This window comes from Macaca fascicularis, chromosome 7 (assembly GCF_037993035.2).
Source record: "Macaca fascicularis isolate 582-1 chromosome 7, T2T-MFA8v1.1".
In the NCBI taxonomy this organism is placed as follows: domain Eukaryota; kingdom Metazoa; phylum Chordata; class Mammalia; order Primates; family Cercopithecidae; genus Macaca; species Macaca fascicularis.
Genome location: NC_088381.1, coordinates 82,836,876 through 82,858,333, shown reverse-complemented (window position 1 = coordinate 82,858,333; position 21,458 = coordinate 82,836,876). Strand labels below are relative to the sequence as shown.

General features: G+C 40.7%; 1 protein-coding gene across 1 annotated transcript; it reads right to left on the bottom strand.

Annotated features, from left to right (window-relative positions):
- Positions 1-7,968: 7,968 nt before the first annotated feature.
- ARRDC4 (arrestin domain containing 4) lies at positions 7,969-21,069 on the bottom strand. The gene is made up of 8 exons (XM_005560574.4): positions 20,624-21,069; positions 16,113-16,179; positions 15,738-15,885; positions 13,651-13,753; positions 12,389-12,645; positions 11,740-11,902; positions 11,047-11,201; positions 7,969-10,658 (listed from the first exon to the last, which is right to left on the bottom strand). Exons 1-8 carry the CDS (start codon positions 20,928-20,930, stop codon positions 10,602-10,604), a joined length of 1,257 nt encoding a protein of 418 aa, XP_005560631.3. The 5' UTR covers positions 20,931-21,069; the 3' UTR covers positions 7,969-10,601.
- Between the last annotated feature and the right edge of the window lie 389 nt (positions 21,070-21,458).

Below are 21,458 nucleotides of genomic sequence, written 5' to 3'. Positions count from 1 at the left end.
GGCAGGTGACCTTGTGCTTTTCCTTAGTGGCCTGAGGACTCCCATCATGACTTCCCCTGGACCTGCCCTCACAATGCAGTGATCCACAGCTAAGATGCTCTTCCTCCTGAGCAAGATATATCAGCCCCCTGTCCCCTGGCCCACAGGCCCTGAGTGTTTCAGATAGAAACACAAGGATGGCCTGAGTGCTCCTCTGCCCAGCCTCCCACTCAGCAAGGGCCACCAGCTGTCCGAGCTAGGGGCCTCTCTGAGAGCTGGTGGTAGGCCCCTCCTGCAGTCACTTTTCCATGACTCTGGCCATCGGGGTGTAGATGGAGGTGGCCCCAGCTTGACTCTGAGCCAGGGCTCAGTGATGTATGTTGATGCCTGGAAAGCATCTGGAGGCCTGTGGGGTCTGGGAAGACCCATCCTAAGGTAAGAGGGTGCCAGGGAAGCTAAGCTTGGCTCAGTTCCAGAGCTTTAGTGTTCAGAAGGGAGGTGAGACTCTGGATCACCTGATTTTTTCAGCAGCCCAGTCCTAAGATTGTACATCTGAGTCTTACCCAGAGGAAAATCTGCAAACGAAAAAGTGAAAACAGCAGTTTCTCTAAAAACCAGGTAATAGGATGGGGCACAAGAAGCTGTTTTTTTTGTGGGGAGCCTTTATAAAACAAAATATAAAATCTGCCGGCTGCCGTGGCTCACGCCTGTAACCCCAACACTTTGGGAGGAGCCTGAGGCCAGTGGATTGCTTGAGGCCAGGAGTTCAGAATCAGCCGGTTGTGATGGTGGATGCCTGTAATCCCAGCTACTCAGGGAGGCTGAAGCATGAGAATTGCTTGAACCCAGAAGGCAGAGGTTGCAGTGAGTCAAGATCGCACCACTGCACTCCAGCCCGGGCTACAGAGAGAGACTCTGTCTTAAAAACAAAAAAACAAACAAACAAACAAAGAAAAACCCAGAAAATATAAAATGAAACAAATCATTCTTCACTTTCCCCAAATCAGTCCCAACCTGGGGTTGTGAAGACTTCAAGACATTAGAGGTGATGCTAGGAAGTAGTGGGAATTGACTTATTCCTGGAGACTTTTAGGAAATTCTTGGGAGTAGAAGACAGACTTTGAGAAGCTAAGATTTTTCAAGATCAAGTTGGGGTAAGAGTTAGCAACATGGGGATCTTGTTTTTAATGAACCCAATTCACCTCCTCAGCCTGATGATGCCCGGAAACACCCAGGCAAGGTGAAGCATGAGTTCAGTATTACCTGTCAGATGTGTTTCTCACTTCTGCTGCTGTCTTTCACCTCTGCTCTGCCCGGTTTCATCAGTGTCACACCTAGCCCAGCCTTCAACTTTACTCTCCAGGCTTGTTTCTGAATGAGCTTTAGGTATTATCAAAGGCATCATCCTTTAACCTCAAAGGATAAAGACTCTTCACCAGTGAAGATATAAGAAGACAAAGCCACAGGCTCTGAGGGTCATTTCGAGAGTGCTCTGGGCATCCTTTGAGCACATTCGTGTCACCCTCCTCTGCACTTACTCCTCATATGATGAGCATACCAGCCGGTCCTGGGATTAGACAGTGAGAAGGGCCTGCTTTCACTGGCCACAGGTCACTGTTGACAGAGCCACAGGAAGAAGAAAGAGATCCAGATCTCCTGGGAAATCAGGTCCTCATTTACTTGTAGTCCAGAGAGAGAGAGAGAGCAGAAAATCAAAGACAGCCTGAGAAACATGTCTGTGGCCTCTGACCATGGACACCTGTGCACAGAGCACAAGTCCTGAAAGGAAATGGTGTACAAATCACGCATGGTCTGGTGACCTCTAATCCAGAGCCAGGCCTCGGTCTCTGGCAGCCTCCTGTGGGCAGGCCCGGGGCAGGCCAGGCCTCCGCACAGAATGGGGAGGGAGAGGTCACTAGAATCAGGGGAGATGGGGACTGAACCAGCTGTACTACTGGTCTTTGTCGGGGATGCCATCCAAATGCCAATGGCCAAAGGGGCCTGAGGTTTCTGGCCCCATCCCAGTGTCCTTGTTCATTTCTGGGAAGACACTCTGCATAGGGACTGTTTAGTGACAGCAGGAGGAATTTAGTGCTAGAAGGCAGCAGGTGATGGAAGCTTCTTGGAGGACAATAGCTGGTGTCGGCAGATGTGGGGAGCAGGGTTGCCCCAGTGGAAGGAATGAGGGGAAGGTGATCAACCATACCCTTTTACCTCAAATTGAGGGGTCCTGGGATGGGGGCTTTCAGTGCTAAACCTGGGGAAACCCTGGGCAAACCAGGACAAGCGGGTCCTCTGGGGAAGGCCAGGGAATCGCTGTGCAGGGCATCAGGGCCCTGGCTGGGCAAGAAGAGAGATGCCAAGTTCAGAACTGTTTAGGTCTTAAGGCATAAATCTCCTTCACAAAAATCAGATTCAAAGAAAACCCCAGTCCTCCCTCCTTTAACACACATGCACACACATGGGAACACAAACCTACAAAAAAGACAATTTAACACATGCACACACACAGGCACACAACCTACAAAAAAGACAATTTCCTCTTAGTGAACTTATTTAATGTATGCAGCCCTCATTTCTGCTGATAGCAGCCATTTCTGATTTATTCCTTGCTGTAAGAAATTTCTTACATCTTCCTTCCTCTGGGGTTCCCAGTGTTGGAATTGAAGCTTTGGGTCTCCACTAAGCGGGTTGGTCTGGTAAGGGCTTCTTCCTAGTACAGGCCCAGTCCTCTGTGTGGGTCACCCAGCCCAGGGGAGGCAATGGGTGAGCAAGGCAAGTGCCTAAGTGTCCAGGCTTAGACCAGACTTGGGGCAAGATGACACATTCCAGCTCTCTCCAGCAGCTGCCAAGGAGTCAGTGAAGGTAGTGTTTATCTTGGAGCCAGTCAGGCAATGCTAAAGTTCAAAGACCCAGTGTCTCTGGCTGGCCAAGGCTGGAGAAAGAAGGTTAACATGTGGGTTTCCTGGCTTCCACCAACGTAGTTCTCCCCAGGAGACTTCCCTGTTGTGTTTAGCAACAAGTCTGAGACCATTAGAAGTCTCCCTATTCAATGTAGATACTGTTTTAAACATCTTCCCATTAGCAAAGGGAATTATTTTTGTTTTGTTCTTGGGAGGATAATTCTGGTTGTCTTAAAAAGGCTTTATGAATTTTCTTAAAAACACTGCATTTATCTGACATAATCCTGTCACTCTCTTACAGGAACAGCTGTTGGTGTTTGCAGCCACACATGTTTGAGATCAGTTATCTTTTGACATAATGACCAAGCTTTTTTGTTATGTCAGATGAGATAAAAGTAAGTATTTGCTGCTACAGTTTCCCCTGATAAGCAGTATTCCACTTTTATATAAGAGGGCCAGATGGTTGAATTAAGGATGAAATAACACATATTGAAATTTGCTTTTAAATCCACCTCTGGACACAGAGGTTCTCTTAAGAGAGGTTTACCATGAATCTTTGGCTTTGTCCTCTCCTAATGATGCAGGAGCTATAAAGAAATTATTTAGGTAGTTAGTGAGGGTAAGAGAGCCTTTGTCAAGGTTTCCTTTTTAAGAAAAAGCAGCCCCCAAATCATTTCTTTTCTAACAAAGAGCAGCCTGAAAAATCAAGCTGCTGACATAGAAAAGCAAGATAGAAGCTTGCATGGGTGAATGCCAGTAGCCGTGCCAATGGGAAAAGGCTACCTGGGGGCCAGGCATGTTCAACATGGAGGCTCTATCTTCCCTTTTCTTTGTCAACCACATGTACAGTAACGAAGCAGGCAATATGGCGCTGGCCAGGTAGAGAACCTAGCTGCATAATAGAAGATTACGGTGGGCTGGCCAACTTCTTGCACTATGCAAATGACACACCTGGTCTGACCAATCTCTCGTACCCTATGTAAATCAGACACCGCCTCCTCAAGCTCCTGTATAAAATCCCATGCATTTCACCACAGAACTGGAAGACCTACTCGGGAGCTCCTCTGTCTCTACAGCAGAGAGAGCTTTTCTCTTTCTTTCACCTGTTAAACCTCTGCTCTTAACCTCACTCCTTGTGTGTCTGTGTCCTTGATTTCCTTGGCGTGAGGCAACGAACCTCAGGTATTATCCCAGATGAACAATGCCACTTCACTAAGGAAGATAAAGGAAACTAGAGACTAAGCTCAATATCACACTCCTCCCATGTGTATACACACTTACATATACATCTTTGTTTTAATTTAAGCAGGAGAAAGAAGTTAGGAAAGTGTTTATGTTCCTAAGCTGTTTTTCCATAATCTGAGCTTTGTTGGAAGTATTAAAACAGATCTGTAGCAAAACTCAGAAACTGTGAACCCTCAGTGCAGTTTCTCAAATGTGCTCACATGTGATCCTAGATCCATCTTACACCTTGCTATTCCAGTTTAATAGTAGGGTATTGAATCTGGCTTCCTGTGCTACAGTGATTTAGAAGGTGTGTGAAATATGGAATTGTTTTGTTGGACTCTTCCTTATTCCTTATCTGTTTACCACCCACCAATACAGCAACTACTAAAAATAAGGCTAGAGCTCTGTGTTCTTCCAGTAGTGAGATGAATCAATGTTGATAACATGCCCTCTCTTGATTCCCAGGTGTATAAACAATGAAATTTTTGATGAGTTTTCTTGCCCAAGGGGTGAAATCTCCAGCCAATAAACAGAGCATCTATCTGTGTGTGAGTGCATGTCTGTGTGCACATGAGTGCATGCCTTGTGTGTCCGTGTGTGTGCATTCGTGTGCTGTGTTTTGAAAGAAGCTAATTAAACAGTAGACACTAAATCTTTAGATGTTACTGAATCAACTCAATCAACCAGTTCTGGCAAGTCCAAATATTTGCAGTGGTAGCAAATACGAATAAGCGATCACATAAAGAACACTTGCCATGTGGACAATCAGATGGATTCTGTCATCTAAGATTTAAAAAGCAAAATAAAAAAATACCACGGAAACCTTCATGTTATGGGAAAGTGACTGCATATTTGTAAAGAACACAGTCAATACTAGATGTGTGAGCTGTAAATAATGTAGTCATTATTATTTTGGTCTGGAACACTTTATGTCCTTTAGTCATTAAAATTAGGATCTATGAGACTGGGGCAGCATGGAGAAATGACTATTATACCATGCAGTGACTTTTTTTTAAAAAAAGAAAAACATAAACTTAGGGCATCTATTTCCCACCATTTTCTCATTTAATTACAATTCCCTGATACCTTTCTACTAGTCTCGTGCTGTTTGGGGGCAAACTAGTAGGAAGCTGGGGGCAAAAGTCTCCTCTTCCAATAAATTCCTGTGGAAGTAGGAAGGTATTATCTGTTTCTTCCTTTTATAATGGAGCTTAAATTCTTACCTGAAATAGACCCCAGCTGTGGAGGTAAAGGGTGTGGAGGAGAGGAAGAAATAACAGTGTTTGTGAGTGCACATGTGTGTGTGTGCACGTATGTGGCAGGTGTTTGCAAACACTTGGGAAGCACCTATGCTTTCCTTGTTTCCAGTGGGAGAAGCTGCCCAAAGCATGTCTCTTGCTGTTCAACAAGACATCTCGGTTCCCTGAAAATTCGTCAGGGATGGTGAAATCTCCATCAACGAACACAGAAAGCTCCACCAAAGAGACAGTTCATGGTGAATTCAGTTATAGTGACATTCTAGAAGTTGACACCCGTCAACCCTTTCTATCCACCTCCACCCTGTCTCCGTGTCTTTCTTTGGCTGTTGCTTCTCATCACCAACAAACTCATGTCTGGTTTTTGGGAAACATTACTGTGTAATGGCTTCTGTAAAATAAGGGCTCTCCTTTCTAGAAAAATTTAATAGTCTTAGCAATTAAGCCCATGTTTTATAGTATTGTTTCATTAGGAATAAACACATATATTGTAATTAAAAACTTTTCTCAGCTTCTGAGTGGTCTTTCCATTTCATCAAATATTAAGAAGTGGGAGTATGAACGAAGGAATTAAAGAAGAAACAGAAAAGAAGGAAAATAATTCACAAAATGTAATACACAATCACACCAGGCAACTGTAGTCTCTTTCCTGGATAATTTGTGTTAAAATTTATCAGACTCAGAAGCTGATGTGAAAAATAGCCCAATATAGTTTCTCCTTGTTGTCTAATATCATCGCAGGTCTATCTGGCTCATTGATAATGTAATTTCTTTCTGTTTAAAGGCAAAATACTTCAAGTATTTGACAAGCTAAACATTAGCCCTAAAAATGTGTATCAATCTGCATTTATATATTTTCTACATAAAAAGTTCTCAAACTCAAAATCAAAATATTTACAAAGGTATCATGTGCTTATCGATGTCACACATTTTCTTTGCAAAGTGCATAATGAAAATTTCAGAAGTAGTCGATTCTGTTTGCTGTAAAATGTCTCCATTAAAATACAAAGAAACAAACTATTGATGCACAGGGCAATTTGCATGGATCTTAAGAGGTGTTCTGCTGAGTAAAAAACTGCCAGTCTCAAAAGGTACATACTGAATGATTCCATTTTTCTAGCATTCTCAAAATGACAAAATTACCAAGATGAAAAACGGATGGGAAGGCTGGAGTGAGGGAAGGAGATGGCGAGAGGGAGGCAGTGACTATAAAGGGACAACTCAAGGGAGTTTCTTTGCAGTAATGGAGCAGTTCTGTGTCTTGATGGTGGTGGTGACGATATGCATTTCTACAGGAGGTAAAATGTCATAGAGCTGTACACAAAAACATACACAAGAAAAATGACTGCATGCAAAGGCTGGCAAAATCCAAGTAAGGTCTAAGCTCTAGTTAAATTGTATTCTCAATGTCCTGGTTTTGCTAATGTACTGTAGTTATCATTGCGGAAGACCGGGTGATGAGTACATGAGACTTCCTTGTACTATTATTGCAACTTCTTGTGAGTCTGTAATTATTTCATTATATAAAGGTAGAAACATAAATCTCTGTTGAAGAAAAACTTCTGGCAACTAAACACACTTGGAAGCAATTTAGTCAAAGACTGGTGTCCTTTCAGGAGGCAGAGCCCTTAAGTGTAAACACTGAAGACCCCTGATTTAGCATATGTTTAGTATCCAGGTAACCAGGACTGCAACTCTTAGACTGTATAACTGAAAACAATTAATTGTTCCCATTTCTTTTATGAAGGTTGTAGAATCAGGAAATTTCAGAGCAAGCAGGGTCCATGCTCTCAGGTTACAACTCTCTGTTTTGATATCCTGATTTGTAATGTGAGGGCTTTGTCCTAGTTTCTTTGCAGTGTCTTGCCTAGTTCTAAATTTCATACTACACATAAACTACAGAAATGGTAATGGTAATCATAAATTTTGCCTCAGTATTGCATAAGACAAATATTTCAACTTATGTTGATTATAAATGTGGATACAGAAAGAACCCATTTATTATGTAACACCATCTATTAAAAATAACTGGAGAGCAAACCAACTGGACTAATTCTTACTCCTTAGATCAGGTGGTAATTTTCCAGGACAGAGGGTCTGGGCGGTTTCTTTGAAATGACGTATCGTTACATCCTCCTTGTATAGAATATAGTGCTCATATCTACTGATATCTACTGGAGTGTCTGCGTAGAAAGGGGTGGCATCAGTGTGTCCCAGTAAGGACCCGTTGACTGCCCATGAGATCTGCTAAATCGACCCTGGGGAGATTCAGAACAAACACTCAAACTCAGGAGGCTCTAACCCTTATTATTTGGGAATAAATGATGATATGCTTTTTATAACCAATATAGCTTTAGTTTCCTTACTTGTTTCAACTACTTTTCTTCATGGAATGCTAAAATAGAACTACCTTGGGAAACTGAGCCCACTGTAAAAACAAAGTCAGGTTCTAGGGCTGTTCCTCCCTCATGATAACACGCCTAGAGAAAAGGATTTTAACTGCAGCAACATTTGTTTTTTTTTTTTTTTTTGGTATTGAGTTCCCTTAAGTCTATAATAATTTATATTTGAAAAAAAAAAAAAAGAACTAGCAACTCATAGCATTAGTGTAATAATTTTATTAATAAAACGAACCCATAGGATTCAAACAAGTATACAAAGTATTTTTTTTCCTGTGGGTTAAATTGTTACACTTTTAATAATAAAAATAAGAAAGTTTTCATAGTTAACTTACCAAAAACATAACCCTTGCCTATTGTTTCTTATTGTGCAAAACAAAAACAAAGAGTTTTGCCCACAGAAGGATTTTGTGCACCAAAACATGCACATTTTCAATTTCAAAATTTCTGCATCAAAATGAAAATTCCAAGGCCACGTTTTTGTTTTTTCAAACTAAAGAAGGGCAAGAGGGGAATAAACAAGCAAATAACAGCAGCTAAATTTTTAATCTTCATTCCCAGGTATTTTCTGTTTCAATGTAGAATTCTCCACATTCATAAAATGATATCTTCAACCTACTGCTTACGGTCAGATATGCCAGTATCAGTTTGATAAGGCAAGTCACACCTTTTAGCTATTCTCTTAAGTCCTACAGAGATAGTTTCACTTCAATTTCACAGGGTCACTTCAAGATTTATCTAAAAAGGTGACAAAACAATCCTAGTGAAGGATTCCTTTAAGTAGTTGCTTTTCTAGATGGAGCCAAATAATTAACTTTCTCTCTCTCCATACTGGAGTTTGTTTCTTTCATTACTTTTTAGTATCATGGAGTCGAACAATGCTTTGACAAGGCATGAACTACAACTTAGAAGTCAATGAACAGTTGAAGATGATCTTTTGTAAAGTAAAAATCAACTGTTTAGACAACACTTAAATACACATTACCTGTTTAAAGATACACACACAAAAGAGCAAAATTCAAAAACCAAATCAAGGAATAACGTTTTGTGACAATTTCAGTAGCACAATTACTGGTCTAACAGTTTTGCATTGTGGTATAGTGGCTTACAATGAAAGAACTATGCAGGAGGCTTCCATGATTGCAGAGAAGAGAGGTAAGCCCAGAGGGTGAAAAGCATACATTTGCCTAATGTGTGTAGAAAATTCCCTGATCAAATGGCCAACTAACTTTTAAATACAAAATTTAACCTTAGAAGAACTTTTCTATTTTTGGTGAACATTGATTGAAAGAAAAATCAATCATTCTGTTAAATGAAGTACAATATTCTGCAGGGGAAGCACCAGGGTTTCTAGATCAAACCCTTAGGACATGAAGAAAACCAAAGTACTCTGCTAGTTCAAAATCTCGTTCACAGGAATCCCTGGCTCCCTTCCATGTGTCCAGAGATGCTCTCAGCTCACAAAGCCAACAGATGGAGGGAAAAGCAAGTGAACATGTGACCATGTAGGAGGGGAGCTGGGGACAGTAAAACACTGCTCAGACTTTTAGCAGAAACACAATCCTGTTGGTCTGAATATCCTGAGGTTAAAGGATAATAAAATATTGCACCAACACAATAAAGAAAAAATCACAGTTTAAACAGAATTACTGAAGAACTGGAATAATGTACAATGAAGTGACTGCCATCAGTAGACCTAGGTCTCTTGACAGGAATTAAAGTTGTGTCTTTTTTAAAAAATGGCACTCCTACCTTCTTTTGGTTTGGTGTTTATTTTGACATTCTCTTAGGTATACATATATTTACTTCCATTTAATGCTAACTTACTGAATTTTCCCCTTGGCCCAGTTTCATATTTAGTGATAGTTGCTGTAAACAGCAGTAACTCCAAAGAAGAGTACTCAAGGCGAGAGATTTAAAAACATATCTGATAACCCCATTAGAGGTAGGTTAGAAAAAGGCCTTTTATTTTGGACTGTGTAGTTATCAAGGCATCCTGCAGATGCAACCTTTTCTCTCACTTCTTTCTCTGACATGCTCCTAGGTAAATAAGATATGAGGAAAATCAAACATATATCCTGTTAAAGCACTTAAAGGGGGTAAAAAGTACAGCCTTCAACAAAATGTGTTTTCACACGAAATTCATCTTTCCCCTTTGAACTGACAAGCTTTTCAAGAAACCCTTTCTTGTTTTCATAATACTGTACTGCCAATTTATAAACTACGTTTTAGTCTACCCTTGAAAGAATGAAAACTGTAGTACTTCATTAGGACCTCGTATGACCATGATCTCAAGAAAACATACTTTCAATGTCTCTAGGCCTGAATATGATAGGAAATCATGAAGCACCCAAAACCTCAGGGTCTCACGTTGTATTTGGAGTGGGCCATTTTCCTATTCATGCACACCCTTGTTTTGTTACCCTCTCCAAAATCAAGTCTTCCCCGCTTCAGTTCATATCGCCTTCATTCCACTCTTTAAAACGCCATGGGAAACTCCCACAGTGTTTCCACTGTTGACAGATTCCTTTCTCTCAGGTCATCGCAGGCACCCTTTCACTTACTCTATAACCATCAGGACTTCCATTACATTCTGTGACTTTGCACATCTTCATCCCAGTTTTTAACAGGGATATATATATGACCACCATACAAACTTGTGCAGCAATCCTGTCGGCCCACTAGAAATTTCTCACATTCTTTAATTCCTGTTGCCTTCGGTCTTGATATTCATTCATGTTTTCAAGTGAATCTTTCCTGTCTCTTTCCCAAAAAGGCAGAAGGAAAAGAACCAACGTTCTAATTTGATGATGAACACAGTGATTTCTGAAATATGTTCAGAGAATGAAGGAAACAGGCTGGGTCTCTTCTACATCGCTAGGATGTGGATCAACCTGCAAAAAAAGAGCAGACTGAGATTAGTGTTGTAGCGTTATTTAAAATGATTCTAGTACCTATTTCTAATTACATGATGGTTATATGCCAAGTTGGTCAGAGCCTGCTATTAGTAAGTCCCAGAAGGTGCTTAAGTTCTCTATATTCCATAGCCAAATAACAGACCTTAGAGGCAATCCACAATACTGTATATGATGCCACAGATATGAGGAAAATAGTAAAAAAATCTGGCAAAAGAATCAGTGATAATCTATTACCACTGTATAAACAAATTTAAATGTATCCCTTACTAATTATGAGTCAGCAACAGATACTCTAATAAATAGATGACAAAAAAGGATTTGAAAATAATACAGTAAAAGTCTAATTTTCTTTTGCTTTGCTTACCTCTGCATAAAGAGGTGGGGGTTGAAACCGGAATTCCTGTATACAGGCAAACATAGGACAGCACACTTCTCCCTCACAGTTAGGGGGCTGAGGGTAAGAAGGAATGTGTCTAGAGAATTCTTCCTCTGATACCACATCTGCATAATTTGGTGGTGCTGAAATAGAAATGAAGTTGGAGTAAGAAATCCACTCAAAAATTAATCTCAATTCTTAACTGTTACAAAAACAAGAAACAGTTAAATTTGAAGATAATATGGCATTCTTTCCCTCTAATCAGCAAGGTTTTATGCACATTACAATAAAAAATAGTTTCTCCCTTTATTAAACTACTACTAATAGATTATATTCTAGTCTCTTGAGATATAGGTAAACAAATATCACTGAACTATGACTACAGAAAATACGTAACACACCACACATTTGACTATGTTTCATTGTTTTCCTAGTACAAATAGGAATTAGGAAATGTACATCTTATTCCTCAATCTGCTATCAGCAGCTTTGCATCCTAGATAAAGCTAAACGTTCAAAGCCGCTCCCAGGACTAACGCTTTATGATTTTTTAGTAGTAGGAATAAAGATACCCAGAGTAGCAGTACTAATCAACGTGTGAGCACTTCATAGCTTATATATTCTGTTCTTAGATATTTTCTAGGTAAAATTTCATTATGAAAGAACACCAAAATATTTTACCTTCAGGCTGTTCTGGCAGGGTCAGTGTCAACCAGCTCATATCCATACTGAACTGGCTGGCAATGCTGGAGTTTCTGCTGCCAAAACCATTATATGGAATTGTACCAATCACTAATGGCAGTTCAAGCATCAATTTTTTAGCACCAGGAATGTGAATGTACACCTAATAAGCCAAAAAAAAAAAAAAAAAGAGAGAGAGAGAGAGAGAAAGGAACAAATATAAGTTACACCTCCAGTAGGTAGCCCAATTAATTTCTTTTTCCATAGAAACAAATGCTTTTGTCAGCTGCCACCACCCTCATCACAATTCTCAACTGTCTTGATTAAACAAAATGAAGAGTACACAAAACATAGTGAATGCTCTGTGACAGAGAACTGTGTCCTTAACATGCATCACGGTAGGTTTGCATGGCTCATATAATAATTATAGAAAATTAAGGATATGTCTTCAATATAACAAACACCCTTTAATGCACCTCAATTCTTTCATGGCATTCTATTAAATCCCTTGTGGGGAATAGTTTTTTATTAAAAACAAGGGCCAATCTTCATACAATCCCCAATTGGTGTTAATGCTGAATATGCATAGTAACATGACATCAGTTATTGTCCATCATACACTTTTTTTTTTTTAAAGAGCTTTGCTTACAGCTAAGGAATAGTCCACTCTGATAATGCAGCAATCCAGGATGGATGGAGTGACAGGTGGAATTTTGAGCGTTTTCCCATTCCATGTGTCCGTGCTCCCGGAAGCGATGTGGTTTCCTCGCACATTGGCAACCATGTGTCGAATGGTCTTTGTTTTTCCACTAGCCAAATACGTCTGGGTTTGGAAAATAGCAGCCTTTGGAACAATCAGACGAGAGGAACAATTCTCTATTTCTGCATAGATTGGAATAGCTTCTCCTAAAAAGAAAACAAAACCAGGGAGGATTCAGAGACTCTTTAAAAACTTCTCACCACAGTGGATTAGGGCCATATAGCTGAAATGTTCCAACATCACTTTAACAAATTGAGAAGCTTTGATGGAAAACATATTGTAAATTCAAGCCAGAGAAATAAAAATTCACTGCAGGTTGTGGTAGATCTTATTTTCTAATTATTGCATTATTGACTTTTCTAATGTAGCAATATTGCATTAGCAATTCTAAAGATATGTAAATGACCAGTGTCTATATAAATTAGGATAAGGCATACAAATAAATGATTCAGGACTATGTTAAGTATAAAAGATCACTAACAAACTCATTAGTGCTTATCAAATTAAAATCTGCCCAAGAGGAGAACAAAGCCTTTGCTTTTAAGGAATTAATAATGTTAAGGCACAGAAAGAATCAACGGATGGACTAGGCAAGTTTTATAACATTATGGCTCCACATCATACCATTCCATACTGAATTCCTTTCTAACAAGTTCGAATCCTGAAGCAGGGGCCAAATCCACTGCTGGAAATGGGCCCTTCACTATTGGCAGTTCCAGTAACAATCTGATTGTTAAGTTTGTTAATATACTACATTCCAGTCCCAAGTATTTGCATATATCAAGCCAGCAAGGAATCAGAATGTCTAATAGCATTTTATACTCCAATAGTTCTCTTCTTAGCAATACAACCCTGGAGATTCTTTTGCAACATTAAAATCAGATGCTGGCATTTTCTCATTCCTCTAGTTATATTCTTTGTTACTAAAGTAACAGGATCGAAGTCAGAAAAAAACAGGAGTTTGACTGGAAACAATTCCTCCATTTAAAAATACTTAAATATCAATTATTTATATTAAAAATGTATCACTACTCATGTTTTAAAATACTATACATGTCATACAATTACAAAAAACACTATTTAAAATCACTTCAAATTAGCTAAGAAGATGAATGAAATCTTTCATTTGGACTTTCAAGCATTTTGCTTACCATTACAGTATCCCTTTCTTTCAATTTTGGCACTCAGCGAGACTGGACCAGAAGTGAAAAACCAACAGCCAACCATTTTCTCTTGAGTTTTCAATACAGGGGTCTTGAAAATTTCAAACAATAAAACAACCTTAATTAGGCCACTCTAGAGAACGCATATAACTTAAAATTATGTCTTTCTTCACAGAATGGTAGTAAAGAAACACCAAAAAATGAATAAAACTTTCTTATCCTTATGTAACATATTAGGCCAAATATGCACAAAAACACAGGGTGTTAAGACTCCCCCTTTTAGGAAAATCACAGTGAATTTTCAGATTCAAAAACTAGCATGACACCATTTTATTTTACCCTGAAGTAATTATGTTTCCAGGAAATAATATACCATGTTTTTTTAAAAAAAATCAAAAGCTGTATTAGTACTTATAAACATGACAGAATTATTTTTAAGACTTTATATACAAAAGTCAGGTGGAAGGACAAATGATATAAAAATAAAAAATAAAAATAAAAAATAATCAGAACATTATATTTATTTTGGCATTTAATAAGTGGAATAATCAAACAGCCTTTTCCCGTCACTTACTTCAAAATGCATTATCAGGCAGAAATTTCATGTGTTCTTAATTTGGAATGGTTTTGGGGTTTTGTGTAATAGTGCAATGACGTGTAGTGTTAACAGATCTGAAAAGCTTATTAAATATACTATCTCACGATAGTATGCTATTCTATAGTGTCAAGAGAAGTTACCACAAGATTTACAATGTTCAGTTTACAAGTTACACACACCAAAGCTTTCTGTAAAACCCAGTTACTTGCAATATTTTTTCTTTATTTATACAAAGAATAGTAAGGGATCAACAGTGTCTGTTTTTAGCAAAGATAAATCCCTTTAAATCAATTCCTGCAATGGTCATAAAAACTTTAAAAATATTTAACCTGCCAATTCTAAGTAGTTTTTAAAAATACAAGTTACTTAGCATCACCAATTTTCAAAAATGGTTTTAAAGCAGCTGTTAAAAGTCATAGCTATAAGCCAGGCCAGCTGGGTGCCGGCTATTTTATGATTCTGACCACAAGAGGCCATGTAACCACAGCATATCTGCTATCTTTTCATAATCTAAAGGTGAACATTAAATTCTATTTCTCTTTCATGCGAAAATAAGACTTAAACAACAACTTTTTAACTGCTAGCTTTTTCCTTGTCTTTCTAAAACACAGGCTAGAAAAACCTCCAACATGAAAAATACATCTTTGTCACATCAGTATCGTGATGGAAAGTTTAAATTATCTCAGTATTTTCTATGAAGTAAAAAAAATCATTCATTCATATTTAAATGAAGAACCATTAGGTCCTAGTAGCTATCATGAAAGTACAAGGTATAATTTTATATTATTTTGATAATATGGGTTTAGATAAAAGAATCTAGCTCATTAGCTCCCATCTTGCCTATTCTGTTGTTACTTATAGCCTGATCTTTCTTATCAGTCTACAGTATTTCTGGTGATTATTAGAAGTTCAATGCTTTAATGTGGCCAAATCTGTCATAAGGAAATGATAAGTGAAAGGATCTCGGCGGCAGCTGCATGCACTTACTTAATGTTAGAAAATGACATGCAAAATGGAAGGATACATAGCATAATGGCCTGAGCTTCAATAACAGGCTGAGCATGATTAATACTCTTCCATAATTACTGTTCCTCAACCTGCTATTATTGAGGAGTTTAGAATACCCCAGTCCTGTAAATGTGGCCACTCTGGTAAAAGTAACTACTCTCTATGTGTGCATTATTGTTATTAAGCCTTATTAATGCATTTCAAGCCTGTGTAACTTTTTGGCAAAAGAAGCCCTGAACAGCAGGGACATAATCAATAGTATTAACACACACAATTTGTAATTTGTCCAACCTAGAATCATATATTTATAGTGAATGCCTTTGGGTTACAAGATTGTGTTTTCCAAGCCATCAGAAAGTGACAGGACCGACTACCAGTAAACTGGCTAAATATAGATCCCACTGTTGAAAGGAAGGAGGAAGGGAGGGAAGGAGGAAGAGAAGGAGGAAGAGAAAAAGGAAGAACTTACTAGTAATGCTGGTGTGTTGACATCGACATGACTAACAACCTGCAGTTCCCTCTTTACACTCTGATCAGGTACCTTGGGTCGTTCCAACACTGCCCGGACACAGTACTGAATGCTTCCATATTTCCCAGTAAACGAGGTGACCAAAGGTCTGAAACCAACCAAAGACATTAATTATGAGTTTACTTTCAGTTAAACATAGCCAAAAAAAGCATGGTTTAAAATGTTTTAGGTTGGAAATAAAAAATGAGTAAGTCTATTTAGGGACTATTCAGTATAAACATGCATACTTGAGAATCAGAAGATACCTAGCAGTGACACATTCGGATGGACATATTGCAGAGAAAGATAACCACAAAATTACACAGTTTCACTTACTCAGATGGAAGTTGAAAGCGAAATGGAAATTCATGTTTTCCAGGCTGTAATAAAATGATGCCTTCACCTATAAGAGATTGTATTTTATTTTAATGAAGGATGGTTAGTATTAGATCAAGAGTTTTCACAATGTAAATAATTTTTGAAGGAAGTTTTTCTTGCTACAAAATGCACCATACTCCAAAAGTTTATTAAACAAATGTACAGAATTAAATTTGAGTGTGTGTGTGTGTGTGTGTGTGTGTGTGTGTATGTGTGTGTATGTGTTTGAGCGACGGGGTCTTGCTTATTGCCCAGGCCAGAGTGCTATGGCCTTGAACTCCTGGGCTTAAGCAATCTTCCTGCCTCAGACTCCCAAGGAGCTGGGACTACAGGCATGTGCCATGGTTCTTGACTAATTTTTAGTAATTCTTTCCAGAGATGGGGTCTTGCTATATTGCCCAAGCTGGTCTCAAACTCCTGGCCTCAAATGATTCTCCCACCTAGGACTCCCAAAGCACTAAGCTTATAGGGGTGAGCTACTGTACTTGGCCAGTTTTTACCAAGTACCATAACACTCACACGTACATACACACATATATTCCATTCTCAAATAGGCCAATTACTAAAGTGCTAAGGCTTAGAACTCCAACATACATATATATGTGTATATGGATATGTATATTTGTGTGTGTGTGTGTGTATATGTAAAAATCACAACTGCTTACCCCCATTCTATTATACTAATGGGAAATACCAATATTAAATTGGACCAAAAACGAATTTAGCAAGACAGATTTATTCTGGGTATACCAGAAACATCACATTGAGTATTCTTTGAGCAGAAATGGAAAAGGGAGTGAAAACTTTATGAATATTGTTAATATTGGGTATAACACAAAACAGCCAAACCAACAAGACAAGCTATTAAGCAAGTCATGTATGTATCCTTGAGCTCTCCTGACTAACAAAGAGTTTCTTGGTGGCTAACTTGTGAACACAGAAAGGGCTTTACCAAGCATGGCCAGGGCCCTTTTCTCAGCTTTGGGTTACCAGCTCCATTTTATTTCATGAAGAAGCTTATCATTGGATTGTGAGAAGGCCAAAATGCAGGGTGTGGAGGGACTTTGTAAGGCCAGAGGCAACACTGAAACCTGTGATGAAAGTACCAAGACAATCTGTTTAATTCAGATCCAAAGTAGACTTCGTGGCTTTCACGGTTGGTCAGGAGGCTCTCTTGAAAGACTTATACACTCTCCTTTCATTTCATGCTCAGATTTAATATTGAACTCCCTTATTGTGGGTAGGATAAATAAGATGAAGAAATGGGAACACAGAGAGAACTCTGAGATTTGCCTGGTCATCTGACACTAAAATGAAGATTTCTACTTTATCCATTCACTAAAAAAAAATTAAAGAAATCAGTAGTGAAATGGGAATTTTTTATCCCTTAAATAAAAAAACAGAGTTTTATTTTATGACCTTAACCAAGTCAGCTGACATTTCAACTTTGTACTTTTAGAAAATAGGAACACATTACTGACCCATTAAGTCTTCTGAATCTATGCCCAATTTTTAATGTGTTGACATCAAGGGCGATAAAAAAGTGACACACCTGCCACTTAAGTCAATTTGAATACTCCACAGGTGGGTGACTGGAGGCAAAGTGAAGAACAAGTCACAGGGGCATGAGATCATGTTAAATTCAGTGGCAGGGCGAGTCCCAGTGGCTGAGGTGTGCTCAGGAAGGTTGCAGCAGAGCTACAGTACCAGGGACCAGGGAAGCATCTCAACCTGATGGCTGTGGAGTGAAAGGCTCAAGGCAACCCCAGTGCTCCTAAAGGAGCTGGGCTGAAGTTCTAATTTGAAATTATTAGAGTACAGAACATGACCAAGTATTTACAAATGTTTTGAAGTATGTATTTCATTTGAGTTTAAAATGCATAGTGCTTAGATTTCAGGCACTGTGGATAATCCTCAAATAGACTAGGGGAGGAAAGGAGATTACATGCTTGTACACAAGTAATTACCATAGAGTGCTAGAACCTAGAGCATTTACAAAGGAACAGGGGTGGGCCCAACATCTTCAGGACCTGAGGGCTGGAATGGAGACAGGTAGGAAGGGAAATTTAGATAAAGAATAGCATGAGGAAGAGCATAGCAGGCATGTGTGGGGAACAGAGTTACCCAGGATGCTGAAGAGAATGAGAGATGAAGTTCCCCTTTCATTAAGAAACAAATCGACATAGGAGACATATCATTTAAAATGAGACTTTCAACTATCTCAAAACATAAACAGGAAAAAGAAATGGAAAAACTGATAAAAATGGGTTATAATATTTGGAATTCAATCTTTGTTTTCTTTTCCTCTTTCTCAATTTTTTTTTTTTTTTAATGTAAAAGGTTCACAAGTTGAACCATGTGCCCATTTCTGCTCTGCACCAACCGCTCATTATTTCTGTCTTGTTTACTGAGCCCTACAAAGTCACAGAAAGATGTTTCAATCACTAATGGTCTTACAGCCAAAGCTCATAATTAAAGGTTTTGGTGAGCCGTGGGATGCAGAAGACCATTACAGAGGCAGAGACTGGGGCTCAGGAAGAGCGACTTGCATAACGTCACACTGCTGGTGGGTGACGGAGAACTGAAACCAACTCTCTGATACTGTCTTGTCTTTCTACTACAATTTCTCAACAAAAATATGAACAAAAGCAATCACAATGATAGCAAGTAGTTGAATTAGATTAAGGATGTCAAATAATTATCTGGAGAGCATTTGTGAAAACAGATCCCAGTGCTACATAACATGGATTTCTAAAAATCTCCTTAGGTGATTGAAACACAGCCAGGTTTTGTAATGAAATGACCCCAGAATACAGACTGTGTCAAGATGCTAACTTCTTCCAAGCTATAGATATTAGGGGTGACTTATTTTTTTTCCTCAGCTTGTACTATGGTCTTAAGCAAAATGTAATTGTGCCAATATGTGCTATGATACATTCTAAAACAAGTTTAAGATTTTCAAATTGTCTAGCTTTTACATTCTGTTCCATATGTATATATGTGCGTGCATGTGAGGAATAAACATCTGACTTGTGAATTAAAAACTATTTGTTAGCCCAGATTTTACCAAAGCAGTTTTTTATTGCTAATCCCAGGTTCAACTGTTTTTAATTTTACAGCTATTTACTCGGCAGTTACAGGCCCAGGGATAGAGTCCAAAGTCCCGGACAAAAATGAATGTATATCTCTCTCCCAATGTCCTTGACTCCATTCAGCCATCTTGCAAATTGTGTTGTCTGCTTCCACTGGGGCCTGGGTTGATCCTGGAAGCAATACTGAGGAAAGGGCATGAAGGAGTAAGAACTAGCACTAACACACTGTCGCCATTGATCCAAAAGGCAGTTTTGATTCCAAATACGGTTTTCCTCACTACAATTTTGGGATCACTCAGATGATCACTTACCTTGAGGACTTCGCTGTGTCCACAGTAGGATAAGGCAAAACCACATATTCTATTATATTTTGTATAAGACATAGTACATAAATATAATGCGTTCGCTCTTCAAGGAGAGGAGGTACATACTATCGTTTTACTTGATAGATAAAAGCTCGTGGCATAAAGGTAAAAGTTTAAACTAGTTTTCATCCATGAAATAAGAGTAAGACTCATGGTTCTTAGTATTTTCATGACTAAAGGGATCCAATTTTTGGTATCTAATATTAATAAAACACTCATGTAATGTGTCCCCACATGGGTACTTCTGGAAAAGTCTACACTATGAACTGGACCTCACCAAAGTGAGCAGGAAGGGAAATCCAGACATGCCCAGATGGCCTTGTCTCTAAAGGCATTTTGAGTGGAGAGAAGTGGAGGAGAGGGGAAGAAGTGGGTAGGAAGGGAGGAGGAGGATGGGGAGGAAGAGGATGCAGAAGAAACAGCAGCAGTATCAGGTACAGGCACAACTCTTACTAAGTGGCCCTGCTCCCCAGAAGAGGGAAACCAAGCATGATGGTCAAGTCTAGAAAACACTTCTTTGAACTCCTACCCCTCAGGAACTACTTCCCTATTCCCAACACCAAATTTCTGCTAATTCATCATGAACCAAGAACGTGTCCAGGATAGGGAGGAGTGGAAGCCATAAGACACGGGCACTGCAGAATGTAACCTCATAGCCGCCGGTTCCACCGTCCCTTCCTCGACCACAAAGAACAGGACCCAGATTTTTGGATCCCCCACTGTCCAATCACAGGTTCCCACCGCACCCAATGGCCCCCTTCTCTCGCGGTCCTAGAAAATCCCGAGCCACTGGTCCCGGTCAGGCCCGGCGGGCAAGGGGCGGGGCGCCAGGTAGAGCTGCGCACCCAGGACGTGCGATCTCTCCTTACCCGCGAGGCTAGGCCAGACCCCACCCCCGGAAGCCCGCCCTGATCTCACCTGCCAGGTGGGCATCCCGCCGGCACGCGGCCTCCCGGCCCCTCCCCGGCCCCGTAGCCTGGCGGGGGAACCCCAGGCGCTCGCCTGCGCTTACCGGCCGGGGGCTCCCGCAGGCTGAGGCGCACGTTCAGGTACTCCACCTCCGAGAAGACAGCCAGGGCTGAGGCGCTGGCCGAGGCGCGGGGGCCGGCGCTCGGGCCCCAGGCGGCGGTGGCGCGGCCCTGGGCCTCCAGGCGCAGCGCGCGCAGGGCCACCGGCTCGGACGCCTCCAGCAGCACGTGCCCGGCCACCGTCTCGCCACTGGAGTAGCAGCCCTTGCGCTCGTCCTCGAACACCAGACCCAGGCTCTTTACGCGGCCCTCGGCACCCACGGCCGCCGCGCACCCAGCCTCGCCGCCCATCCCGCCGGGCGACTCGTCCCTGCCCCTGAGGTCGGCAGAGACCCGGAGCCGGGGTCGCGAGCACAGCGGCACCGCTGTCACAGGCGCTCGCGGCAGACTCAGGCCGCCGCGGCAGCCGTGCGGTACCCGATGGAGCACCGGCTCGCCGAGGGGCCTGTCGCTTTAACAAACCCAGTTGGGGCTGGAAAAGGGCCGGGACAGCCCACCCCCGGCGGGCGGCCATAGGTCAGTTGCGAGCCCTGCTTCTTGCTGATTTGTTGTAGATGGTCACTGAGTCATTTCATTGGCGCTCCCACGCGTGGGTTGGCGCAGGAAGGCCGTGCGTGATCAAGCAGTGTTGGCCAATCGGGAGGCTCCGGCGTGCACGTGCACAGGCCGTTTACTGGCTGAGGCCAGGCACAGTCCTGGAGCCCAGGCCAATAGCGAGGCGGTGCGCCCATGTGGACAGACAGTGGGAAACAATATCTGTCAGGGAGGGGGCGGAACAGGGTTATCTCCGGCTCTCAGCGTGTCAGCCGTTCCCATGGT

Bases quoted from the DNA above. Each gene is read 5' to 3' on its own strand.
- ARRDC4 (XM_005560574.4), bottom strand. From the start codon at position 20,930: ATGGGCGGCGAGGCTGGGTGCGCGGCGGCCGTGGGTGCCGAGGGCCGC. The intron at 16,180-20,623 runs GTAAGCGCAGGC...AATCTCTTATAG, and splicing joins CCTGCGGGAGCCCCCGGCCG to GTGAAGGCATCATTTTATTA. The intron at 10,659-11,046 runs GTAAGCAAAGCA...CTTTTTTTGCAG, and splicing joins CCCCACCTCTTTATGCAGAG to GTTGATCCACATCCTAGCGA.